Raw genomic sequence first — 24,119 nt, forward strand, 5'->3', positions numbered from 1 at the left:
CTGCTGCGATCAGATCTGAATTACCCCCACAGTGTTAGATGGCTTTAAATGGCTTAAACAAGTCTGGGGCGGAGAATGGAGCGAAGTTTATTGGAGAAGGCAGGTCTTGTGTCTTGCTAATGGAGGAAGAAGCCTTTGTGGCTACTTGCTACCGTGGCAACAGCTTGATATGAAGAATGAACATGTAGGGATTATACTGTGGGTTGTGTCTCTATAACCTGGTGGTCTCTCCAACCCCTCACAACAGAGAGGACTATACACTACACATACTACTGCGTTGCTAGGTGGGGAATGCTCGGCTCACACACAACCAAAGAATGAACGTAGTCCTTTGTTGCGGCCACTATGAGGGAGATATATTACATTCCTAGACAGGACAAGTACAGATGTTACCAATAGCAACCAATCAGCTTCTACCTATCATTTATCAAGTACATTCTACTCTACGGTATCCAACTGTCATCTATAGAAGGTTTTCTATATATCCCCCAATGTGAGGCACAAAGCATGTGCTGGGGCCACATACTAGACAATCAGCTTGTGCGGAGGAGAATAAAACAGATGTTCCACAATGATTGGAAGGGCAAGCAGCTATGTGTAGTTCTGCTGGTGGGCGACTGGTATTCCCAGGTCTGTACTGAGCCACACATGGGTTATAGCAATCACATAAATGGAAACAAAAATCAAGCAAGATTTGAATATATCTTCTATAACTTTGATATACATTAACCCCCCCCCTCCCTCCCCACAGAAATGTTTAACCCAAGAATCCTGAACTGCATGTAAATAAATGGGAGATTGTTTTCCAGGCCCCTCAAAGTGTCATCAGATCCGCCTGAACGTGTAATCGCCACCATCCTTGTGGGTTGCTGCCTGATGAGAACTTGGACTAATCGCTTTCAGATCCGCTGTATTCAGAGGACACCATCTCTTCACTTATCGCAGAGTAAAACTTTTGGGAGGATTTGGGATCTACGAGAAAGATATTCAAGTGTTTAGGTTAGATGTGCCAACAGATAGTCATCCTTCATCAGAAAGACAAATTGAAATAAGTAGTTATGGTAGACTTACCGTCGATAACTCTATTTCTCTGAAGTCCACAGTATCCACAGGATAACATTGAGATATGAGGTAGTGTCAGCGGAATGGCACCAATCGATCAAAGCTTTCACCAGTGTCTGCTTGTCAGTAGGCCATCCTCTGTTGTGAAATCCATAGAGAACGAAGAGAGTGTCTGTCTTTCTGATGGCACTGGTACGATCCATGTAGATCCTTAAGGCGCGGACTACGTCCAATGATGCCTCTCCTGCAGAAAGGTCCGGCCCTTGGAAAGACAAAACTACAATTTCTTCGTTAAGGTGGAACTTGGAGACCACCTTAGGAAGATATCCAGATTTGGTTCCGAGAACTGCTCTATCTGGGTGAAAAATCAGATAAGGAGGGCGACATAATAATGCCCCTAAATCTGAGACTCTTCTAGTGAGGCAATAGCCAGTAGAAAGATGACCTTAGCGGTCAACCATTTAAGATCCACTTGATTCAGTGGTTCAAGTGGGGCAACTTGAAGTGCCTTTAGGACTAAATTTAGATCCCAAGGAGCTGTAGGAGGAACAAAAGCAGGTTGGATGTGAAGCATTCCTTGGAAAAAAGTGCGAACATCCTGCAGTTTAGCAATTTTCTTTCGAAACCATACAGTCAATGCGGACAGCTGAAATCTCAAGGAAGCCACCCGTAGACCTTTGTCCATTCCTGTATGAAGGAATGCTAGCACTCTGGAACTCTGAAAGACCTAAGGTCAAACTTCCTGGCACTGCACCACTGAATATAAGCATGCCATATTCGGTAACAAACACGAGAAGAGGAAGGTTTCCTTGCTCTAAGCATTGTTTGAATTACCTGTTGTGAAAATCCTTTTGCTTTCAGGATGGTGGTCTCCAGAGCCACGCCGTCAAAGACAGCCGATCCAGGTGCTTGTAATAACAAGGACCCTGAGTCAGTAGATCTGGGCGTTGAGGGAGTATCCACCTGCAGATCTGTGTACAAATGTCATCTGAGCCACGCCGAAGCTATTAGTATCACGGCGCCCTTTCCCCGGTTTACTTTTCGAATTACCTTGGGCAACAGGACGATTGCTGGAAACACATAGGCCAGACGAAAGTCCCATCTCACTGACAGAGCATCCACAAAGGTCGCTTTGGGATCCTTTGTCATTGACCCGTATGCGGGAACTTTGTTGTTCTGACGAGAAGCCTTGAGGTCTATCTCCGGCAGGCCCCACTTGTTTACCAGGATCTGGAAGACCTCTGTGTGTAAAGCACATTTGCATGAATGGCGTGTCGACTGAGAAAATCCGCTTCCCAGTTCAGGACTCCCGGAATGAACACTGCGGACAAGGCCGGATGATGAAGTTCTGCCCAACTTAACGTGCGGCTTACCTTCTTCATTGCCTTTTGGCTGCGAGTTCCTCCCTGATGATTGAGGTACGCTACTGCCATTGCATTGTCCGAGCGAAGCTGAAACGGTTTTCCTTGAAGTATGTCTTTTGCCTGAGTGAGTGCCATACATATGGCCCGAAGTTCCAATGTATTTATCGGCAGGCAACTTTCTTCCTTGGTCCACTGCCCCTGGAAGCAACACTTTCCTGACACTGCTCCCCAGCTCTGAAGACCGGCGTTTGTTGTCAGAATCTCCCACATCCAAAAGGCTCGCCCTTTGTCCTGATGGGTTGGTCTGTAGCCACCAAGCTAACGACCTCCGTACTTCCTGAGGAACGACCATAGTCTAAGTTTTTATCATCTGATGTAGTCTATTCCATCTGGAAAGAATCAGACCCTGAAGGGGCCTTGAGTGTAATTGAGCATATTCCACCAAGTCGAATGTTGACACCATAGATCCCATAACTCGCATTGCTGCATGAATTGATACTCTTCGACTGTGTAGTAGCTCCGGAATCCTTGTCTGTATTGTGGATATTTTGTTCAGAGGTAGAAAAACTCTCTGAAGCCTGGAATCCAATACTGCCCCTAGGTGCGTTATGCGTTGTGACGGAACCAAGGATAACTTTGCCCAATTTATGAGCCAGCCGTGGCTTTGTAAACAGGCTATTGTCAATTGCAAATGGCACTGGAGAGTTTCTCGGGAATGAGCCAGGATTAACAAGTTATCCAGGAATGGAAAAATTCGTATCCCCTGATGATGGAGATAAGCCGCCATCACCACCATAATTTTGGTGAACACTCTTGGAGCTGTAGCCAGTCCAAATGGTAGGGCCTGAACCCGAAAATGTTGCCGGAGGATAGCAAACCTGAGATAGCACTGATGGGATGGTGCAATAGGTACATGCAGGTAAGTATCCTGGATATCTAGGGATACCATTGCCAAGATACTGGAACGTAAAGTCTCCATATGAAAACGAGGCACCCAAAATGTATTTGCTCAGAGCTTTGAGATTGAGAATGGGCCGGTATGACCCATTCGGTTTCTGTACTAGAAACATGTTGGAATAGAAACCTTGTCCCTGCTGTGCAGGAGGGACCGGTACTATCACCCCTGATTGTAGCAACTCTTGAACAGCCTCCTGTAAAGCCCTGGCCTTGTTTCCACTGAAGACGGGCTGGTACAAAAAAAAATCTTTGCGGGGGGCTGTTTCTTGAAGGCAAATGCATAACTGTGAGATACCGCTTCTTGCACCCAGGCATCTGTGGTGGACTGCTGCCAGGTCTGTGCAAATAGAAGAAGTTGGCCTCTTGCCCTGGGGTCCCCAAGGTGGAGGCCCGTGCCATAAGACTGATGGTTTATCTTCTGGTTTGGAAGCAGGCCTTCTGGTAGCCCAATGCTTTTTAGTCATTCTAGACTTATCCGATTGGAACTGTTTGCCGTAACCCCTTCCTTTCGCTTTTCCTTGGGTCTGAAAGGGCAGAAAAGCTGTAAAACTAGGTTTAGACTTGTAGGTAGAAGGAAACTTCACTTTCTTAGAGTCTGCTTCTGACTACAGAATATTGTTTAACTCTTACAAAAAAGAATATCTCCAGCAAAAGGCAAGGACTCTGGCACATTTTTGGACTCGCGAGTCAGCCTTCCATGTACGTAGCCAGACCCCTCTGCGTGCTGCTACTGCTGAAGCCTGAGAACCTACTATACACATATCCAAGGCTGCTTCTTCCATAAAGACAGCTGCTTGTTTAATACTGTATGTGCAATTTGGGACTTTTGTTCTCTAGTCGCCAATGGAAGGTCGTCTTCCAATGCATCAGCCCAGGCCCCCACTGCTTTCGCCATTCAGGTTGAAGCCAATGCCGGTCTAACAACTGCCCTCGACAAGGAAAACACAGTTTTTAGAAAACCATCTATTTTTCTGTCCGTTACATCATTTATTGATGTTGAAGGCAGAGGTAATGTAGACAAACCGAATTACATGCGTATCTACTTTGGGAGCAACCTCCCTTTTCAAACAATCCCCAGCCAAGAGAAGATAATGAGAATTAAATTTTTTAGGAATTCTGAACTTCTTAGTGGGTGTGACCCAAGCCTCTTGCATGATTTCCGTCAGCTATTCTGACTCTGGAAATTCAGTTCTGACCATCTTGGGACATTTAAACACAGGTGCCTTGGATTTTAACACGGGCTCTGCTGTCTCCTCTAAGGATAGAATAGCTTTCATAGCAATAATTAGCTCAGGTTTATCTACTGAGCTGGGACCTTCATCCTCATCTCTGTATACAGACCTAGAATGGGAGGAACCATCCTCATCCTCCGAAGTGACCCCTTCTGAAACGTGTAGACTGTGAAGATGTTGTCTCATGTCTATGTGATTGACCTTCTACAGACCTTTCAGCCTCTTTTTATTGAAAAGGATGCAGATTCCTGACTGGATCTGATAAGACCCAGGGGGAATGTTGCATGTAAGGGAAAACTGGGTAACCTATCCCTGGTATGGATATGTTATTATCTGCTCAGTTATACTGGATAATGTTTGTGCAAAAGCAGCCCATGTGGGTTCTGACTTGAACCTGTACATGCATTGGATTATTAAGGAGGCTTTGGTGAAAGCTATAACAGTTTGCACATAATCCATTTTGTACCAGATCTTGAGAGGTTAACCCTGCTTTGCATGACAAACATGATATCAATGTCGGTGCTGCTGTGGAGAGTGTATCCTCCTCACCCTTGCCTCTCTTAGACATAGTAAACAAATCACATACCTGTAGGGTGTTAACTACACAATTTGTGACCGTATCCACTTTAAGCTTGCTAAAGTGATATACAATCCGATCTCTCCCTGCCTTGCACCAGCATTGAGAATCGGTATATATAAAGACAGCAGAACTCACAGAAATATAGTGTAGTATAGTAAAGGTCAGCAGCCGCACTAGCAATCAGTCACAAGTTATACATTAGTATAATAAGCAATATGAGCATATATTCAACCACAGATAGATTTCAGGTATGTAGGATAAACAAATTACTGCATTACCTTATAAAGGACTTTTAACGTATTCAGTCGCACAGCGAAAGAAACAGTAGTAATAGTTTATCAGACTCATATGCATCATTCACTTATCCAACTACTCGTACCCCACTGGTAGGTAGAGACTATGGGGGTAATTCAGACCTGATCGCTAGGGTGCAGTTTTTGCAGCCCTGCGATCAGACAATCGCCGTCTACAGGGGGAGAGGGATAGGTCTGTGCAGGTGTGCAATCACATTTGTAGCAGAGCTGCACAAACATCAGTTTGTGCAGTCTCTGCTCAGCCCAGGACTTATTCTTCCTCTGCGATGTAATCCAGATGATCAGGGCCGGAGCTGACGTCAGACACCCTCCCTGAAAACGGCTGGTCCCACCTGCGTTTTTCCGGACACTCCTGTAAAACGGTCAGTTGCCATCCACAAACGGCCTCTTCCTGTCAATCACCTTCCGATTGTCTGTGCCATCGCTTTTTTTCGCACCATCCCGTCGTTAGGCACCAATGCAGTCATCCGACACGCCGGCGCATTGCGGTACATACGCAGTTCAGATCGGATCGCCCGAAAACGCACAGCAGCGATAAGGTCTGAATTACCCCCTTAGTGCTGTATCACCTGCCTCAGGAGAGCAGGATACAGGGAGACTTAACCCCGGTTCCAGGATCGATCAATATGCTATCAAACGGTGAGTGGATCCAGATGCAAATAGTGAACACGGACGCCCAAGTGAACACAGACGCACCAGTGACACAGCTGCCTATGCTGTGACCGGGTCAGTTCGATATCTAGCGTCTCAGACGGAAGCAGGAAATCAGTTCATGGCGGGAAACTCGGAGGAAACTGGTCATGAACTGGGGGGAGGGGCGACCAGGGGAGCGTCTTACTCCCCACTGATGACTCAACCCCAGGAATCACTGCCTCCCACTAATCCCTGGAGCCTATGATCCCTGAGGCCTAGCACTGATGCACCCAAGGTGGCAGCCGCATCAGCTCCTTCCGAAAATAGTAGTCTCCTCCCGAAAACACCCGGAACCAACGCCTTACCTTCTCCCCGTGCTCCGGCCACAGCCTGGTAACGTCAGCTGGACTTGCTAGTACAGTACATCCACACAGACGCCCGCCGAAACACCACTGTACACGTGGGTAAGCGTTGTCGCGTACCGGAGGAGAGTTATTGGAGTGACTCTAAAATGCTTTTTAGAAAGATCGCTCAAAAAGAATAAGGCTATAAAAATAAAATAAAAAGCTTATGGCTGCAAAAAACCCAGCAGCCCCATCACAGTGGTCCGGCTCCTGCCGCACCAAACAAAAAACTGAATTGCCTGAGCCAGGTGGCGGGGGTATAGGGGACTGGCCCGTTGCAATCTGGGAGGCTGAAAGCTTTGATCGATTGGTGCCATTCCGCTGATGCTACCTCCTACCCCAATATTATCCTGTGGATAAACTGTGGACCCCACAGGAGAAAAAGAGAACCTGCTGGAGAATCAAACAGAAATGTTACAGGTGCATCCTACACTCAATACTAGGTGATTTCAATATTCTAATTAGCAACTCCACTGTCTCTGCTGACATAAAACATATTTCCCATAATTCCTCATTTGGTTTCTCCCAGTGGACCTAAAGTCCCCCCCCCCCCCCCCCCCCCCTTGACCTCATTTTCTTCCACTTCGATATTCTCTAAATGGGCCATCCCAATCTCCAACCACAACCTCTTTTCCATCAAACTCCTTACCTCATGTACCCATATCCAAACAGGATGCGGTTAATATACCGCCTGTCGGGATCCTGGCGGTTCAGGATCCTGATGCCGGAATACCGACAAGCTTGGAAATGCCAGCAGTCGGAATCCCGACCACAGCCCTGTATTCCCACTCGGTGGTGGGTCCCAAAGCGTGGTGAGTGCAGCAAGCCTGCGAGGGGACTCGCTGCCGGGATTCCGGCTGATGGGATGCCACTGTCGGTATAGTGACAGCCAGCATCCTCGGTTTGCCGGTCATTCATACATATTCCATACAAACACCTGCACCCAAATTATCTTGATCCAGTGCACTTCCCTTTTTCACAAAGACAACTACTACCCTGTCCTCCACTGATCAGGGTGTCTCTTTCTACAACAAAACACTCACTTCAGCCATCACAAAGTCCCCGGCAATCCAAAATTCAACCATGGAACACAAAACAGCCACTGGAGGAAATCTTGCTACCATCTTCCTCCACCATCCTTTCATACCTTTAAAATCCACCTATGCTACTCCCCACATGTACTGCCCTGTTCCTACCAGTACTGCACACACTAATGCACCCTCACACCTACAGATGGATCCACCTTTATCTTGGCCTTTAACAGGATTAATTGAGCCAGGGCAGTCAGACTTAATCCCCTGATGTAATGACTTAATGCCCTGATGTATTGTTCTCTGTATTGTATTGCAGCAGATAATAGATGAAGGGTTCATGTTAATAAACCACGGTGTGCCTAGGTGCAGCAGAGAAGCCAAGATGAGAGTGGACCTATCTGCACCTATCCTGTCCACACTAACGCACCCTCATACCTGTCCTACCCACACTAATGCACCCACACTTATCCTACTACCATCTGTACTGCCTACACTAATACACACGAACACCTACCCTATTCCCACATATGCTACCCACACTAATATGCCTTTACACCTAGGCTACTCTCACCTTTATTACCCACACTAATGCACCCTCACACATATCCTGCCCACACTAATGCACCCTCACACCTATCCTGCCCACACTAATGCACCCTCACATCTATCCTGCCCACACTAATGCACCCTCACAACTATCCTGCCCACAATAATGCACCTTCGCACCTATCCTGCCCACAATAATGCATCCTCACACCTATCCTGCCCACAATAATGCACCCTCACAACTATCCTCCCCACAATAATGCACCCTCACACCTATCCTGCCCACAATAATGCACCCTCACACCTATCCTGCCCACACTAATGCACCCTCACATCTATCCTGCCCACACTAATGCACCCTCACATCTATCCTACCCACACTAATGCACCCTCACACCTATCCTGCCCACAATAATGTACCCTCACACCTATCCTGCCCACAATGATGCACCCTCACACCTATCCTGCCCACAATAATGCACCCTCAGACCTATCCTGCCCACAATAATGCACCCTCACACCTATCCTGCCCACACTAATGCACCCTCACACCTATCCTGCGCACACTAATGCACCCTCACACCTATCCTGCCCACACTAATGCACCATCACACCTATCCTGCGCACACTAATGCACCCTCACACCTATCCTGCCCACACTAATGCACCCTCACACCACCTATCATGCCCACACTAATGCACCCTCACACCACCTATCCTGCCCACATTAATGCACCCTCACACCTACCCTACTCTGACCTATACAACCCGCTATAATGCACCCTCATATCAATGCTACTCTCACCTATAATACCCATACTAAAGCACCCTCACAACCACCCTACTCCCACCTATAATACCCACACTAAAGCACCCTCACAACTACCCTACTCCCACCTAGAATACCCACTCTAAAGCACCCTCACACGTGTACCAATTTAAACCCACGCCATCTCCACTTTTTCAGCTGTGCCCTCTTCCACTAAGAATGTACAGTAATCTCCCTCGTGAGCAGGTTCCTGCCTACACTTTGTTTCAAGGTCTGCATTTATTTTAACTAACTGGTATGTCCCTATTTTATGTATGTCCTGTGTTCCCTACTGTTCAGCACTGTGAAGGACTGGGACATTTTAGGAATCTATGATAATCTTAATGATCTCCTCTTAGCATCTCATGCTGTGCAGATTGTAGGTGAACATCTCCTAGTTTTTTTTACAGTATGATAATTCATGATCAAATAGTGATGTCTTCACCAATCATGGATTTTCTTACCCTAGTGTCGCATTGGTGCTTTGATAATATAAGGAATATAAGGATTAAATACGGTGGAGACATCATACCATACTTAACCCAATAAAGACGTGATAAATACTGAACAGCTTCAGTAACAATCCAGGACTTACGTGGCGGAAGCCAGATGTTCTCCTCGGAATCCTCTAAGTGCTCAAAATCAAACCGCACGTTTGGATTCTATAAGAAAGAAGAAAGCCAGTTACTTTACAACAACCCTTCCTGAGCTGGGAGGAATGGGACACATCCTGTAGCCCACCTTTGTTTTTAAAAACTTGTTCCATATCTCAACGTTACTTTTCTTTAATGATATAACAGGTTCTCCGTTTTTAATGGAGCACTTGGACTTCTCTTCCACAATCTCTTTGTAGAGCTCCAGATCTGCTTTATATTGCTTCCCTCCAGCTTCACAACTGCAAGACAAACAGAACACACTCCTACATTCTACAAGTAAGAGACCACTATAATGAGGACTGAAATATAATATCTTTGTTACAGCAACTAAATACTTTCTTATTGTCAGATATCTCAAAGCAGAAAATAGGAATTTAATAGCTACCGGTAATTCCTTTTCTCGTAGTCCGTAGTGGATACTGGGGCATGTACTTTAGTACCGTAGGGTATAGATCGGGTCCACTGGAGCCTGGCACTTTAAGAAACCTTTAGTGTGTGCTGGCTCCTCCCCTCTATGCCCTTCCTACTAGACTGAGTCTAGGAAAACTGTGCCCAAGGAGACGGACATACCATGAGAAAAGGAAACATATACACATATGGAAACAGAAGTCAGGTAACGAGCCAACACACAGTTATAACAGAATAGGAGCGCTAACCGGAACAGAGGATAGCAACACCAACCATAACAAAGGATAGCAAAGCTAATACAACCTGGAAAAGGGACAGCAACAGCCTGACCAACCAGAAACACTTACACCAGGTAAGCAGAATTCGAAGCACCGAGGTGGGCGCCCAGTATCCACTACGGACTACGAGAAAAGGAATTACCGGTACGTATTAAATCCCTATTTTCCCTAACATCCTAGTGGATACTGGAGAATGTACTTTAGTACCATGGGGAAGTCCCAAAGCTCCCAGAATGGGTGGGAGAGTGCAGAGACCCCTGCAAAACCGCCTGACCAAACTGAAGGTCATCCTTGGCCAAGGTGTCGAACCTATAGAACTTTACAAACGTGTTCGAACCAGACCACGTAGCTGCTCAGCACAACTGTAAGGCCGAGACACCCCGGGCAGCCGCCCAGGAAGAACCCACTGATCTCATGGAGTGGGCCTGAATAGACGTCGGCAAAGGCAGAGTCGCCGAAGTATATGCTTGTTGAATGGTCAGCCTGAGCCAACGAGCAATGGACTGCTTAGAAGCCGAATGACCAATCTTGGTGGCATCATAAAGGACAAACAGCGAGTCAGATTTCCAATGACGAGCATTCCTCTTGACATAAATCTTCAGAGCCCTCACCACGTCCTAGGACTCTGTGGCAACTGAAACGTCAGCCAACACCGGAACCACAATCTGTTGATTCACGTGAAAAGTTGACACCACTTTCGGCAAAAACTGAGGCTGGGTCCTGAGTTCCGCCCTACCCTCATGAAATATCAAGTATGGGCTCTTACAGGATAAGCAACATGACAGTCTACCAAGTGAAGAACTTCAATTCCACCCTTTGTAAGGGTTCAAACTAGTCCGACTGAAGAAAGGACAAAACCACATTGAGATCCTACGGAACCATGGGAGGTACGTAGAGCGGTTGCATATGAAGAACTCCTTTTAGGAAAATCTGTACTTCCGTCAATATTGAAAGTTGTTCCTGGAAGAAGATAGAGAGCGCCGAAATCTGTACTATGACTGAGCCTAACCGATCCACACCCGCTTGGAAGAATAGTAGAAAGCGACCAAGTAGAAATTCCACGGGAGAAACCCTTCTACCTTTGCACCAAGAAACACATTTTTTCCAGATACGGTGGTAATGTTTCGATGTAACCACTTTCCGGGCCTGTACCATAGTGGAAATAACCCTTGATGGATGACCTTTTCTGGCTAGAATCTCCCTCAACTTCCAAGCCGTCAAATGTAGCCGCTGTAAGTCTGGATAGACGAATGGTCCTTGCTGAAGAAGGTCCTTTAGAAGCAGCAGAGGCCAGGGTTCTTCCAGAGACATGGTCAGGAGATCTGCATAACAGACCCGCCGAGGCCAATCTGGGGCAATTAGAACTGCCTGAACGTTTTCCCTTTTGAGTCTTTTTAGAACTCTTGAAATGAGCGGGATTGGAGAAAACAGGTAAACAAACTGGTAAATCCATGGCATCGTCAGCGCGTCCACTGCTACAGCCTGCGGATCCCTCGTTCTGGAACAGTAATAGTGTAGCTTCTTGTTGAGACGAGAAGCCATCAGGTCTATCTGCGGACACCCCCACCGGTGAACCAATTGTTGAAACACCTGAGGATGAAGGCCCCATTCCCCCGGATGGAGGTCGTGCCTGCTGAGGAAGTCCGCCTCCCAGTTGTCCACTCCTGGAATGAATATGGCCGAGATGGCCCCTGCGTTGGCATCCGCCCAGAGGAGTATTTTTGACACTTCTGTTCTGCTTCTTGTTCCTCCCTGTCTGTTTATGTACGCCACCGCCGCAGCGTTGTCCGACTGAACTTGGATAGCTTGATCCTGGAGAAGATAGGAAACTTGTAGAAGGGCATTGTAAATCGCCCTGAGTTCCAGGACATTTATCGGTAGTGCAGATTCCTGACTCGACCATGTCCCCTGGAACTGGGGCCCCCAACCCCAGAAGGCTGGCATCCGTTGTCAGTAGAATCCAGGACTGGGTACTGAAACTCCGGCCTACCACCAGGTGAGAAATTTGTAGCCACCACAACCGGAAAATCCAAGCTCTGGGTGATAGGGTTACACTCTGATGCATGTGCAGACGACCACTTGTTCAGCAAATCCAGCTGAAAAGAATGCGCATGAAATCTCCCGTACTGGACTGCCTCGTATGAGGCCACCATCTTGCCCAGCAAGCGAATTCAAAGGTAAATTGATTCCTTGCGGGGCCGGAGTACTAAGCGGACCATAGCCTGGATAGTCAAGTCCATTGGAAGAAACACCTTCTGACACACGGTGTCCAGCATCATTCCCAGGAACTGAAGTCGTTGGGATGGATCCAGGTGAGATTTCCAAAAATTCAGGATCCACTCATGATCCGTTAGGCGAGTCGTCAGTTCGATGCTTTGTAGCAGACGTTCCCTGGACATTACTTTTATCAGGAGATCGTCCAAATAGGGGACTATGTTGACTCCCATTTTGCGCAGTTGCAGCATCATCTCTGCCATGACCTTTGTGAAAAACCCTTGGAGCTGTGGAAAGACCAAAGGGTAAGGCCTGAAACTGGAAGTGGCTGTCCATGATGGTGAACCTGAGGTAAGCCTGATGAGGGGGCCACATAGGGATGTGCAGGTAAGCATCCTTGATGTCTAGGTACACTAGAAATTCCCCCTCCTCCATACCAGACACCACTGCCCGCAGGGACTCCCATCTTGAATTTGAATACCCGCAGATAAGGGTTTAAAGCCTTCAGATTCAAGATGGGCCGCACCGAACCGTCCGACTTCGGTACAACAAAAAGACTGGAGTAAAACCAACTGCTGTGTAACGAAGGAGGCACTGGAACCACAACTCCTGTTTGTAAAAGCTTTTGAATGGCCTCTTGCAAGGTAACTCATGCTATGGGTGAAGCTGGCAAGCCCGACCAAAGAATCTGTGGGGAGGAAGCACTTGAAATTCCAGCCGGTATCCTTGGAAGATGAGGTCCCTCACCCAAGGAACCCGGCAGGACTCCGCCCATACATGTGCGAAGTGTTGAAGGCGAGCACCTACCTGAAAATCGCCTTGCTGCTGGGGCCAACCGTCAGGGGATCCGGAGGTTTGGTCCAGGGATGCAGCAGACGCTGGTTTCCGGGACTTACCGCAAGATCCTCTAACAGCATTGGAGGCTCCTCGGCCTCTGAATCTTGCCACACAAAAGGACTGCAAAGAAGGCCCCAAGTAGGGACGTCTAGCAGGAGCAGCAGCCAAAGGCAGATAGGTAGACTTACCCACCGTTGCCTGAGAGATCCACTTGTTCAACTCTTCGCTAAATAGTGCATCTCCTGTAAAGGGAAGATTCTCCACACCCTTTTTGGAATCAGCATCCGCTGACCACTGCCACAGCGCTCTGCGGGCCGTGACCGCCATAACAGTGGTATGTCAATTAATCTGACATAATTCCTTAACAAATGGAAGAAAAGGGAGGGATAACTCCAATACAGATGGGCAATCCGGAATACCCTCTGTACAATACTCCAGTGGTGGCCAGACTTGCTTCAATAATAAAAATTAAAAACTCCACTCTCAGCATGCTAAGAGTGATAGTGATAAAGATACCTTTATGTGCCTTTCTTTCTTTTCCTTTATGTGAGTTTCGGTACGCTCTAATTTGTATAAATTGATGGCGAGATCCTATCCTTTCTTCTATCAAGTCTCACTGCACACCAGGGCTCCAGTTTCTGGACACTACGAAAACTGATTCTCTATACAATACTACACATTGGTTTTCTTTTTCTCATATTTTTGTCTTGCATATTGACTGAGGACATTTGGCTCAAAACGAACGACCCAAGGACATCTGTTTGGAAAACCAAACCGTATTGTTGAATGTATTTTTTCAATTTTTTTGTTCATTTCCTTCTCGATTTTCCGTATACTTCACCATTGGGCGCCTTTGATCATATCCCTCCCTTTTCTTCCATTTGTTCTTTCACCTGTATTTGGGCAGGTTCCAGGGGTTTTGATTGGGCTGACCATATTTTTTTGTGCGCCAGAGTTCACTCTTCCATTATTATCATAATTCCTTAACAGCCTCGCTCAAAGTTTGCAGCATCCTGGATATGCTGCAGCAGCGTAATGATCAGGGAGTTAAATCCATTTATTATATTATCAGACCATTTGACCACTGCCCTTGAAATCCAACCACAAACTATAGTGGGACGCTGATCCACACCCGCCGTCGTATATAGTGCTTTGAGAGTGGTCTCAATCTTACGGTCAGCTGGGTCCTTTAGAGATATAGCCCTAGGTACCGGTAGAAACAGCTTACGTGACAGCCTGGACACAGAAGTATCGACTGACGGGGGTACCTTCCTATCTTCAGCAGGGAAGGGAAAGTATGATAATAACATCTGAGGAGTTTTGAATTTCTTATTAGGATTGACCCACGCCTCTTTGGGCAGGGAGTTTAATTACTTAGATATAGGAAAAGTGGAGTGGCTGAGGATTTAGGTTCTACATTAAATAGACGTTTGGTAAAGAACTTACCGTTGATAACGTGATTTCTCTTACGTCCACAGGTATCCATAGGATAACATTGGGATATGGTTGAGCGACAGCGGAAATGGCACCAACACGGTCACAAGCTTTCTGGCCTCCCAGGATGCATCGGGGCCTTCACCATATAGTCCCGCCCACTGACTCAGTCAAATCAGTTCTTTCCACAGCGATTTAGGCAGGAGCATCAGGTAGAGACCTATTTTAGGCGATAAGAACACACATGCACACCCTTCCATACGAGAAGGAAGAGGTTTAGTGATTGTCTAGATCCTCAAATCAGGTGCGTCAGGGTGGGATCCCTGTGGACATAAGAGAAATCACGTGATCAACGGCAAGTTCTTACCATAATGTCTATTTCTCTGGCTGGGTCCACAGGATTATCCACAGGATAACATTGGGATTCCCAAAGACAATTTTAGTGGTGGGTACGCTCCTGATTACACAGGAGGACCTTTCGCCCGAAGTCTGCGTCATGAGAGGCAAAAGTATCCAAGGCAATGTCTAATGTATGTGTTTATGGAAGACCATGTGGCTGCCTTACATATCTGTTTTGCTGAAGCACCCTGTTGTGCTGCCCATGAAGGACCTACCTTAAGTGTAGAGTGTGCAGAGACATTAGCCGGAGTAGGGAGATCTGCATGAGAATAAGCTTCTGATATTACCATTCGGAGCCATCTTGCCAGCGTCTGTTTACTAGCAGTCCATCCTCTTCTACGAAATCCGTAGAGGATGAAGAGAGAATCTGTTTTCCTGATGGCACTAGTACGATCTATGTAGATTCTTAAAGCTCGGACCACGTCCAGCGTCGCTTCTCCCGCAGATAGTCCCGATACCTGAAAAGATGGGACTACAATCTCTTCATTCAAGTGAAACTTTGTAACCACCTTTGGAAGATAACCAGATCTCGTTCTGAGAACTGCTCTCTCTGGAAAAAAAACTTAGGATAGGAGACTTACACGATAACGCTCCTAAATCAGACACTCTTCTGGCTGATGCCATTGCCAGTAGAAAAAGGACTTTAGCCGTTAACCATTCAAGATCTGCTCTCTTAAGCGGTTCAAACGGAGGACCCTGGAGAAATTTAAGAACTAAATTCAAATCCCAGGGTGCTGCAGGAGAAACAAATGGAGGTTGAATATGTACAACTCCCTGAAAGAAAGTACGTACATCCTGTAAATCAGCAATCTTTCGCTGAAACCATACAGTTAATGCTGATACTTGAACTCTCAAGGAAGCCACTTTCAAACCTTTATCCAATCCTGCTTGAAGGAAATCCAAAATCCTGGATACTTTTTAAAGATCTTGGATTCAAATTTTTTCCAGTACACCAATGAATATAGGCTTGCCATATTCTATGATACACACGAGCTGAAGAAGGCTTTCTTGCTCTAAGCATAGTTTGGATTACTTGTTCCGAAAATCCTCTAGCTTTTAAAGTAGGACCCTGTATTAGCAGATCTGGACGTTGAGGGAGCAGTATCCGTGCGTCCACGGACATTCTTAGCAGATCTGTGTACCAATGCCTTCTTGGCCAAGCTGGAGCTATTAGAATTATCGCTCCCTTTGCTTGCTTTATCTTTCTCACTACTCTAGGTAACAGAGATATTGGAGGGAACAGATATGCCAGATGAAAATTCCATTCTACTGACAGTGCGTCTACAAGGACCGCTCCTGGGTCCCTTGTTCTCGATCCGTACCTCGGAACTTTGTTGTTTAGACGAGACGCCATGAGGTCTCTCTCTGGTAGACCCCATCTGTTCACTATTGTCTGAAACACTTCTGGGTGTAATGCCCATTCGGTTTCCTGAATGGTGTGTCGACTGAGAAAATCCGCTTCCCAGTTCAGTACACCTGGGACAAACACCGCTGACAATGCTGGGAGATGGAGCTCTGCCCATCTTAGAATGGGAGTTATTTCCTCCATCAATCTTTTGCTGTGAGTTCCTCCTTGATGATTGAGGTACGCTACTGCTGTCGCATTGTCTGAGCGGATCTGGACCGGTCTTCCTTGCAGACTGTCCTTTGCCTGAACTAGAGCCATATAAATGGCCCTTATTTCCAACAGATTTATTGGCAGGCGACTTTCCCTTGAGGTCCATTTTTCCTGGAACCACAGGCTTCCGAGTACCGCACCCCAGCCTTGCAGGCTGGCATCTGTTGTCATGACTTGCCACTCTTTTATCCAAAAGGGTCTCCCCTTGTTTAAATGGTCTGTCTGTAGCCACCACGCTAGAGACCTTTTTACATTTACTGGAAACTTTATCATCTACTTTTTTATCGTCTGATGATTTCCGTTCCATTTGGTCAGAATAAGGTGCTGCAATGGTCTGGAGTGGAATTGCGCATATTCCACCATGTCGAAGGTTGATACCATCAGACCCAACAGTCGCATTGCTGCATGTACTGACATTGTCTGGGCGTGCAACGCTTCCTGAGTCATGACCTGCACCTTGACTATCTTTTTGTCTGGTAAGAGAACTTTCTGTAGGTCTGAATCCAATATGGCCCCCAAATGAACCATCCGCTGTGACGGATTCAGAGACGACTTTTCCCAATTTATGAGCCACCCGTGTCTCTGTAGACAAACTATTGTCTATTGAAGATGGCTCAAAAGTAAATCTTGCGAATGTGCTAAGATTAACAGGTCGTCGAGGTATGTGAATATTCCTATCCCTTGTTTGCGCAGACAAGCTGCCATAACCACCATGATCTTGGTGAACACCCTGGGTGCTGTTGCTAGCCCAAAGGGCAAAGCTTGGAACTGAAAATGTTCCTGTAGGATGGCAAACCTGAGGCAACACTGATGAGACAGTGCTATCGGCACATGTAGGTAAGCATCCCGTACATCCAGAGATACCATGTAATCTCCCGGTTCCATGGCCAACATTATGGAGCGTAACGTCTCCATGTGCAACTTCGGGATCCAAATGTATTTGCTTAACATTTTTAGATTGAGAATTGATCGATATGACCCATTTGGCTTCTGGATTAGAAATAGATTGGAGTAAAACCCCTGTCCCCTTTGTGATGGAGGTACTGGGACAATCACACCTGACTGTCTTAATTTTTGGACTGCTTCTTGCAGGGCATTGGCCTTCGACTCTATACGAGACAGGCTGGTGCAAAAAAATCTTTGAGGAGGCTGTCTCCTGAATGGGAACCCATACCCCTGAGATACCACCTTCCGCACCCAAGCATCTGTTGTTGACTGCTGCCATATGTGTGCAAAATGAAGGAGTCGGCCCCTAACCCTGGAATCCCCCAGGCGGAGGCCCGTCTCTTCAGGCTGATGGTTTCTGTTCAGGCTTGGAAGCTGGCTTTTTGCTAGCCCACTGCTTCCTACCCCTGGTTTTGAACTGGGGTTGCTTAGACTCCTCTTTAGCTTTCGCTTTGCCAACGAAATGAGCAAAACTTTGAACCCTTGGATTTAGGGTTATAAGTAGCCGGAAATCTGACCTTCTTTGATTCAGCCTCTGATTCTAGGATGTCAGATAATGGTTTCCCAAACAATATATTACCAACGAAAGGCAATGTTTCCAATTCTTTCTTGGATTCCGCATCTGCTTTCCAGGTACGTAGCCAAACTGCTCTGCGAGCGGCTACTGTCAAGGATGAAGCTTTAGAAGCAACTGTACCCATATCAATTGCTGCTTCTTCTAAGTATTGGGCAGATTGTCTTAAACGGCTTAAATGATACTCTTGCTCCGTAGTAGGAGTAGAGATGTCATTCTCTAGTTCCTCGATCCATTCGCCCATTGCCTTTGCTACCCAGGCCGAAGCCATAGCAGGTCTTACCACTGCTCCTACTAGAGAAAATACATTTTTCAAAAAGCTATCTACTGTCTGTGACATCATTTAGTGAGGTAGATGACAGTGGTAAAGCAGATTTATGCACAAGTCGCAGAACATGTGCATCTACTTTTGGAGGAACTTCTCTTTTTGAACAATCCGCAGCTGGAAATGGATAATAAGAATTCCATCTTTTTGGAATCTTATATTTCTTACTGGGCGTCGCCCACCATCATTTCCGTCAGTTCATCTGATGCTGGGAATTCAGTTTTCACTGATTTTGTTCGTTTAAACACAGGTGCTTTAGATTTTAACACTGTTTTAGCTGGCTCTTCCAAAGAGAGAACAGCCTTCACAGCATTAATAAGTTCAGCTACATCCTCTGAACTAAAACTCTGCGACTGATCATCATACGGAGTGTTTGAATATACTGTATCATCATCTGTTGTATCATCTAGTCTTACCTGTCCCTTGGTGGCTTGTAGAGGCTACTGGAACCAAGCCGTAGGAAGGGAGCTGCATGTATGGGTTAATAGTGTAACCTAACCCTTGAGGTGGTGCTACCGGAGCTAACCTGTCCGCTATTGAATATAGAGTCTTTGCAAACACATTCCATGGTGGCTCTGTTGGTGGTTGAACCAACTCCTGTTTTTTACTTCGCTGAAAAGCAAAACAGTTCGCACACAAGCCCTCATAATTGACTAATTGGTCCATACCAATTAACCCTGTCTTACAAGATAAGCATGTTAGGGATGTAGGAGTGCTTGATAAATTCTCCTTGTCACTTTTGCCGCTCACAGAAATGGTAATAACCTGTTAATGACTACACAATTTGTGACTGAAAATCACCTATATATGAGTATATAGAAGTGAAATCAATCTGACCACAGTGCACCTGAATTGAGGGTCAGAACAGGACTGACATTACACAGAAAAGTCAGCACTCATACTAGCAGTCAGTCACATGTTAAAGCATTAGACATTGTCATATGAGAATACAACCCCCATTACAACTTATAAATAAGTAGGAAAATTGTACTTCTGTTTTTAACTGGTTCTTTGTCAACATAACATGCAGAAAACACAGTAAATACACAGATCTCATATGCAATAGGTACTAAAAATTAACAATTCATACTAACAAGTAGAGAGAATTTTTAGTACTGTATACCCTTCCTCTGGAGAGCGGGATACAGGGAGACTCACCATACTTCCATATCCAAGCAAATGCGCTCGTAAGACGCTGAGTGGATTCAGACGCTACTGATGTACACTACCGCTCCGGATAATGGATACAGTCGCTCACTGACGGACACGGACGCTCAGCGACTTCCACGTGTATGCAGACGCTAAGGCCTGCGACTCGGTCTAGGCGGGATCTCTAGTGTACACAACTGCTGCGCCTAAGCTGCGACCGAGTACCCTCGTGGTAGCTTCTGAGACGGAAGTGAGGTCATTCAGTTCATGGACGGGAGACGCGCGGAAACTGGTCATGAACTCGGAGGAGGGGCGGCCAGGAGAGCGTCTTAATCCCTCTGTTGACTTAAACCCTAAGGATCGCGGCCTCTACCTAGTCCTGGCGCCTATGATCCCTAGAGCGTAGCGCTGTCGCACTCGAGATGTTTGGTGCATCAACACACTGTTTGTAGTCTCCACCTAATCAGTGTAGCTGTGTCCGGACCCCCCTAGTAAGAGGAAATCCATAGACTTACCATCCCCCCATGCAGAGCCGGCCGTAACCAATATGATGCCCTAGGCAAGATTTTGGATGGTGCCCCCTAGCACCACCGCTGGTTCCGCCTCTGACCTTGCACCTCTTTCCCAGCACCATCACCCCTCACCCATAACAGTCCTTATGTTGGTGTTTGTAACCCCTATATTTTAAATAGGAACAGTTCGCACATTTGGCGCACAGCCCAAAAAGGGGTGTGTTTTTGCTGGCAAGGGGCATGGCCACACAATAGTACCCCTAATTCAAATTACGCCAAACAATACTGCAACTTTATTCACATTTGATCATGCGATAGTGTCCATAATTCACATTACATCCCACAGTAGTATCACTTTACCTTATAAACATTACTCCTCACAGTAGAGCTCCTTATTCACATTACATCACACTGAATTGCTCCTTTTTTACATTACACCACACCCTATTGCTCTTTATTCACATTAGACGACAGAGTAATGCTCTCTCTATACGCAACGCCACATAGTAGAGCACCTTATACACATAATGCCACACATTAGTAATGCATTTATACAAATAATTCCACAGTAATGCCCCTTACACATCATGAGACACATCATTAATGTCCTTAAAAACATAATGCCTCTTACACATTATGAAAACCTTTATTAATGCCCTTTTACACATAATGTCCCTTACACATATGCCGCACATTATTAATGCCCTTATACACATAATGACACACATAGTGCCCCTTACACATATGTTGCACATTATTAATGCATTTTTACATGACACACGTAATGCTCCTTACACATATTCTGAACACTACTGCACTACCAACCCACTCACATGCACACAGCACTCACACTGCCACTAACACTGTGACCTCTGCCTCTGCTTGGATACAGATGTGTCTTCATAAATCTTGCCTCAATGCTAACGTCTGGCACCTATTTTTTATTAAAATGCATCTTATTTGCATTGTTATGTAGCTAGGATGCACAAGCAGCTTCTGCTGATTAAAATGATATGCAGCATGCCTATATACTGTGTGAGACTGTGGCTGTATCTGCATATGAAATGCTACACACAGAATATAGGCATGCTGCATATAATTTTAAGCAGCAGAAGCTGCTGATGCCCTTAGGCATATCAAATGCCCTAGGCAATTGCCTAGTTTGCCTATGCCTATGGCCGGCTCTGCCCCCATACTCCGGCCACACCCTGGTTACGTCTGCTGGACCTGCTAGAACATCCGACATAGACGCCGGTCGAGACAGCACTATTACCGCGAAGGTAAGCGTTGTTGCGACCCGGTGGGTAGTTGTTGGAGCGACTCTTTCCAGTATGCGTTTAAGACGCTGTTAGGAAAAGTCGCTCAAAAAAAATATAGTAAGTCTATAAAAATAAAATAATAAAAGCTTGAGGCTGCTTTATTCACAGCAGCCCTGGGACTATGCGGCTTCCTGCCGCACCAAGCAAAAAACTGATTTGACTGAGTCAGTGGGCGGGACTATATGGTGAAGGCCCCGATGCATCCTGGGAGGCCAGAAAGCTCGTGACCGTGTTGGTGCCATTTCCGCTGTCGCTCAACCATATCCCAATGTTATCCTGTGGACCCAGCCAGAGAAAATACAATTCTTCTTCTGGTTCTCCTTATCGGGTATGTTAGGAACCTCCCTAATAGCATAAATTAGGGTTTCTACCCCCGGGGACAGATAGCTGTCTCCTCCATATCAACTTCTGTTTCATCTAAGTCTGGAAGTTCATAATCAGAATCAGACCGAAGCACCTGTGGAGGTTAACGTTTACGTGACACCAACAGAGGGGGCTGAGGAGCCTGTCTGTGAACTGCAGCCTTAGCCATATTATCGACAGATTGTATTAGTACCTGTCGTTCTTGCCTAGCTGCAGCTAGTTCTGTATTTATATTATGAATCATGCCTGTAAATGATTCTAACCAGTCAGGTACCTGTATACTATTACCCTGAGAGGAAATGGAACATTGTTCACACAAGAGAGATCCCTCAGAGGAAGGTGTAAAGTTACATGAAGTACACATAGCCTTATCTACAGACATTGTGCTGTTGAAACACACAGAGTGAAAACTAACCACACACTGTAGTGAACACCCCCCCAGACAGCCCCTGGAGTGAGACAGAGAGGAAGAAGGGACCAGCTCACAATACACAGCAAAGCAGAATCCCGCTGTGTAATACTGATTAATTTGCTTGTAACAGCGTCGCTACCGATGATATGCTCCGCCCCCTTCTATGAGCCCCCTGGTACCAATACAAGAACAGGTGCAGTTGGGTCTTTGTGGAGGAGCAGCATCTATGCAGCCTTGTGATCCGCAGCAGCAGGAAATGGCGCCTTTCCCGCCTCTGGTCCCGCTCTTAGGGAAGCCCCGCCCCTGTAATGGCGCACGGTCCCGGTCAATAAAATTATACTGGCAACATGTAGGAGCATAATATTACATGTATATACCCCTTGTGGAAGTTTTACAAAATAACCATTACTGCAAGTAAGGGTTCGCGGCAGACACCGCAGCTCGTGACCGCCGCGCCACAATTAGTCACCAGGGAACCACTAATCGGGACCCCGATGTAACACTCACAGCACCTGCGTCTCTTTGGCATCTGTTAGGAGGTGGCGGCTAGCTGCCAGCGTGTGCACACACAGTGTGGTGTGTGAAACAGCACCTCAGGAGGTTAATGTCCTGTTAGCTGGGATTACGAACTATTAACCCTCAGGAGGATGGTTCGGTCCCCCCCCCCTAAGTCCCACGATGCATGTAGACTGGATGCCAACCAGTACTACCTGAAAAAAATAAGATTTTAAACCTACCGGTAAATCTTTTTCTCCTAGTCCGTAGAGGATGCTGGGGACTCCGTAAGGACCATGGGGTATAGATGGGCTCCGCAGGAGACATGGGCACTATAAAGAACTTTTAGTATGGGTGTGCACTGGCTCCTCCCTCTATGCCCCTCCTCCAGACCTCAGTTAGAGAACTGTGCCCAGAGGAGATGGACAATATGAGGAAAGGATTTTGTTAATCTAAGGGAAAGATTCATACCAGCCCACACCAATCATACCATATAACCTGGAATATACGCAACCAGTTAACAGTATGAACAAAAAAAACAGTATCAGTCAAAGACCGATTCCAACTGTAACATAACCCTTATGTAAGCAACAACTATATACAAGTCTTGCAGATTTAGTCCGCACTGGGACGGGCGCCCAGCATCCTTTACAGACTAGGAGAAAAAGATTTACCGGTAGGTTTAAAAATAAGAATTTACTTACCGATAATTCTATTTCTCGGAGTCCGTAGTGGATGCTGGGGTTCCTGAAAGGACCATGGGGAATAGCGGCTCCGCAGGAGACAGGGCACAAAAAGTAAAGCTTTTCCAGATCAGGTGGTGTGCACTGGCTCCTCCCCCTATGACCCTCCTCCAGACTCCAGTTAGGTACTGTGCCCGGACGAGCGTACACAATAAGGGAGGATTTTGAATCCCGGGTAAGACTCATACCAGCCACACCAATCACACCGTACAACTTGTGATCTAAACCCAGTTAACAGTATGATAACAGAGGAGCCTCTGAAAGATGGCTCCCTAAACAATAACCCGAATTAGTTAACAATAACTATGTACAAGTATTGCAGATAATCCGCACTTGGGATGGGCGCCCAGCATCCACTACGGACTCCGAGAAATAGAATTATCGGTAAGTAAATTCTTATTTTCTCTATCGTCCTAGTGGATGCTGGGGTTCCTGAAAGGACCATGGGGATTATACCAAAGCTCCCAAACGGGCGGGAGAGTGCGGATGACTCTGCAGCACCGA

General features: G+C 46.4%; 1 protein-coding gene across 4 annotated transcripts in view; it reads right to left on the reverse strand.

The window, feature by feature from the left end:
- Positions 1-748: 748 nt before the first annotated feature.
- The window catches only part of TDRD12 (tudor domain containing 12), a 614,823-nt gene continuing 591,452 nt past the window's right edge, over positions 749-24,119 (reverse strand). For all 4 annotated transcript variants that reach the window (XM_063958365.1, XM_063958363.1, XM_063958366.1 and 1 more), the window contains 3 exons: positions 9,676-9,829; positions 9,530-9,596; positions 749-972 (listed from right to left, as the gene is read on the reverse strand). In XM_063958365.1, the coding sequence (XP_063814435.1) occupies positions 890-972; positions 9,530-9,596; positions 9,676-9,829 (304 nt within the window). In that variant the 3' untranslated portion in view covers positions 749-889. The remainder of the gene's footprint in view (positions 973-9,529; positions 9,597-9,675; positions 9,830-24,119) is intronic.

Source organism: Pseudophryne corroboree, chromosome 3, assembly GCF_028390025.1.
Source record: "Pseudophryne corroboree isolate aPseCor3 chromosome 3, aPseCor3.hap2, whole genome shotgun sequence".
Taxonomy (NCBI): domain Eukaryota; kingdom Metazoa; phylum Chordata; class Amphibia; order Anura; family Myobatrachidae; genus Pseudophryne; species Pseudophryne corroboree.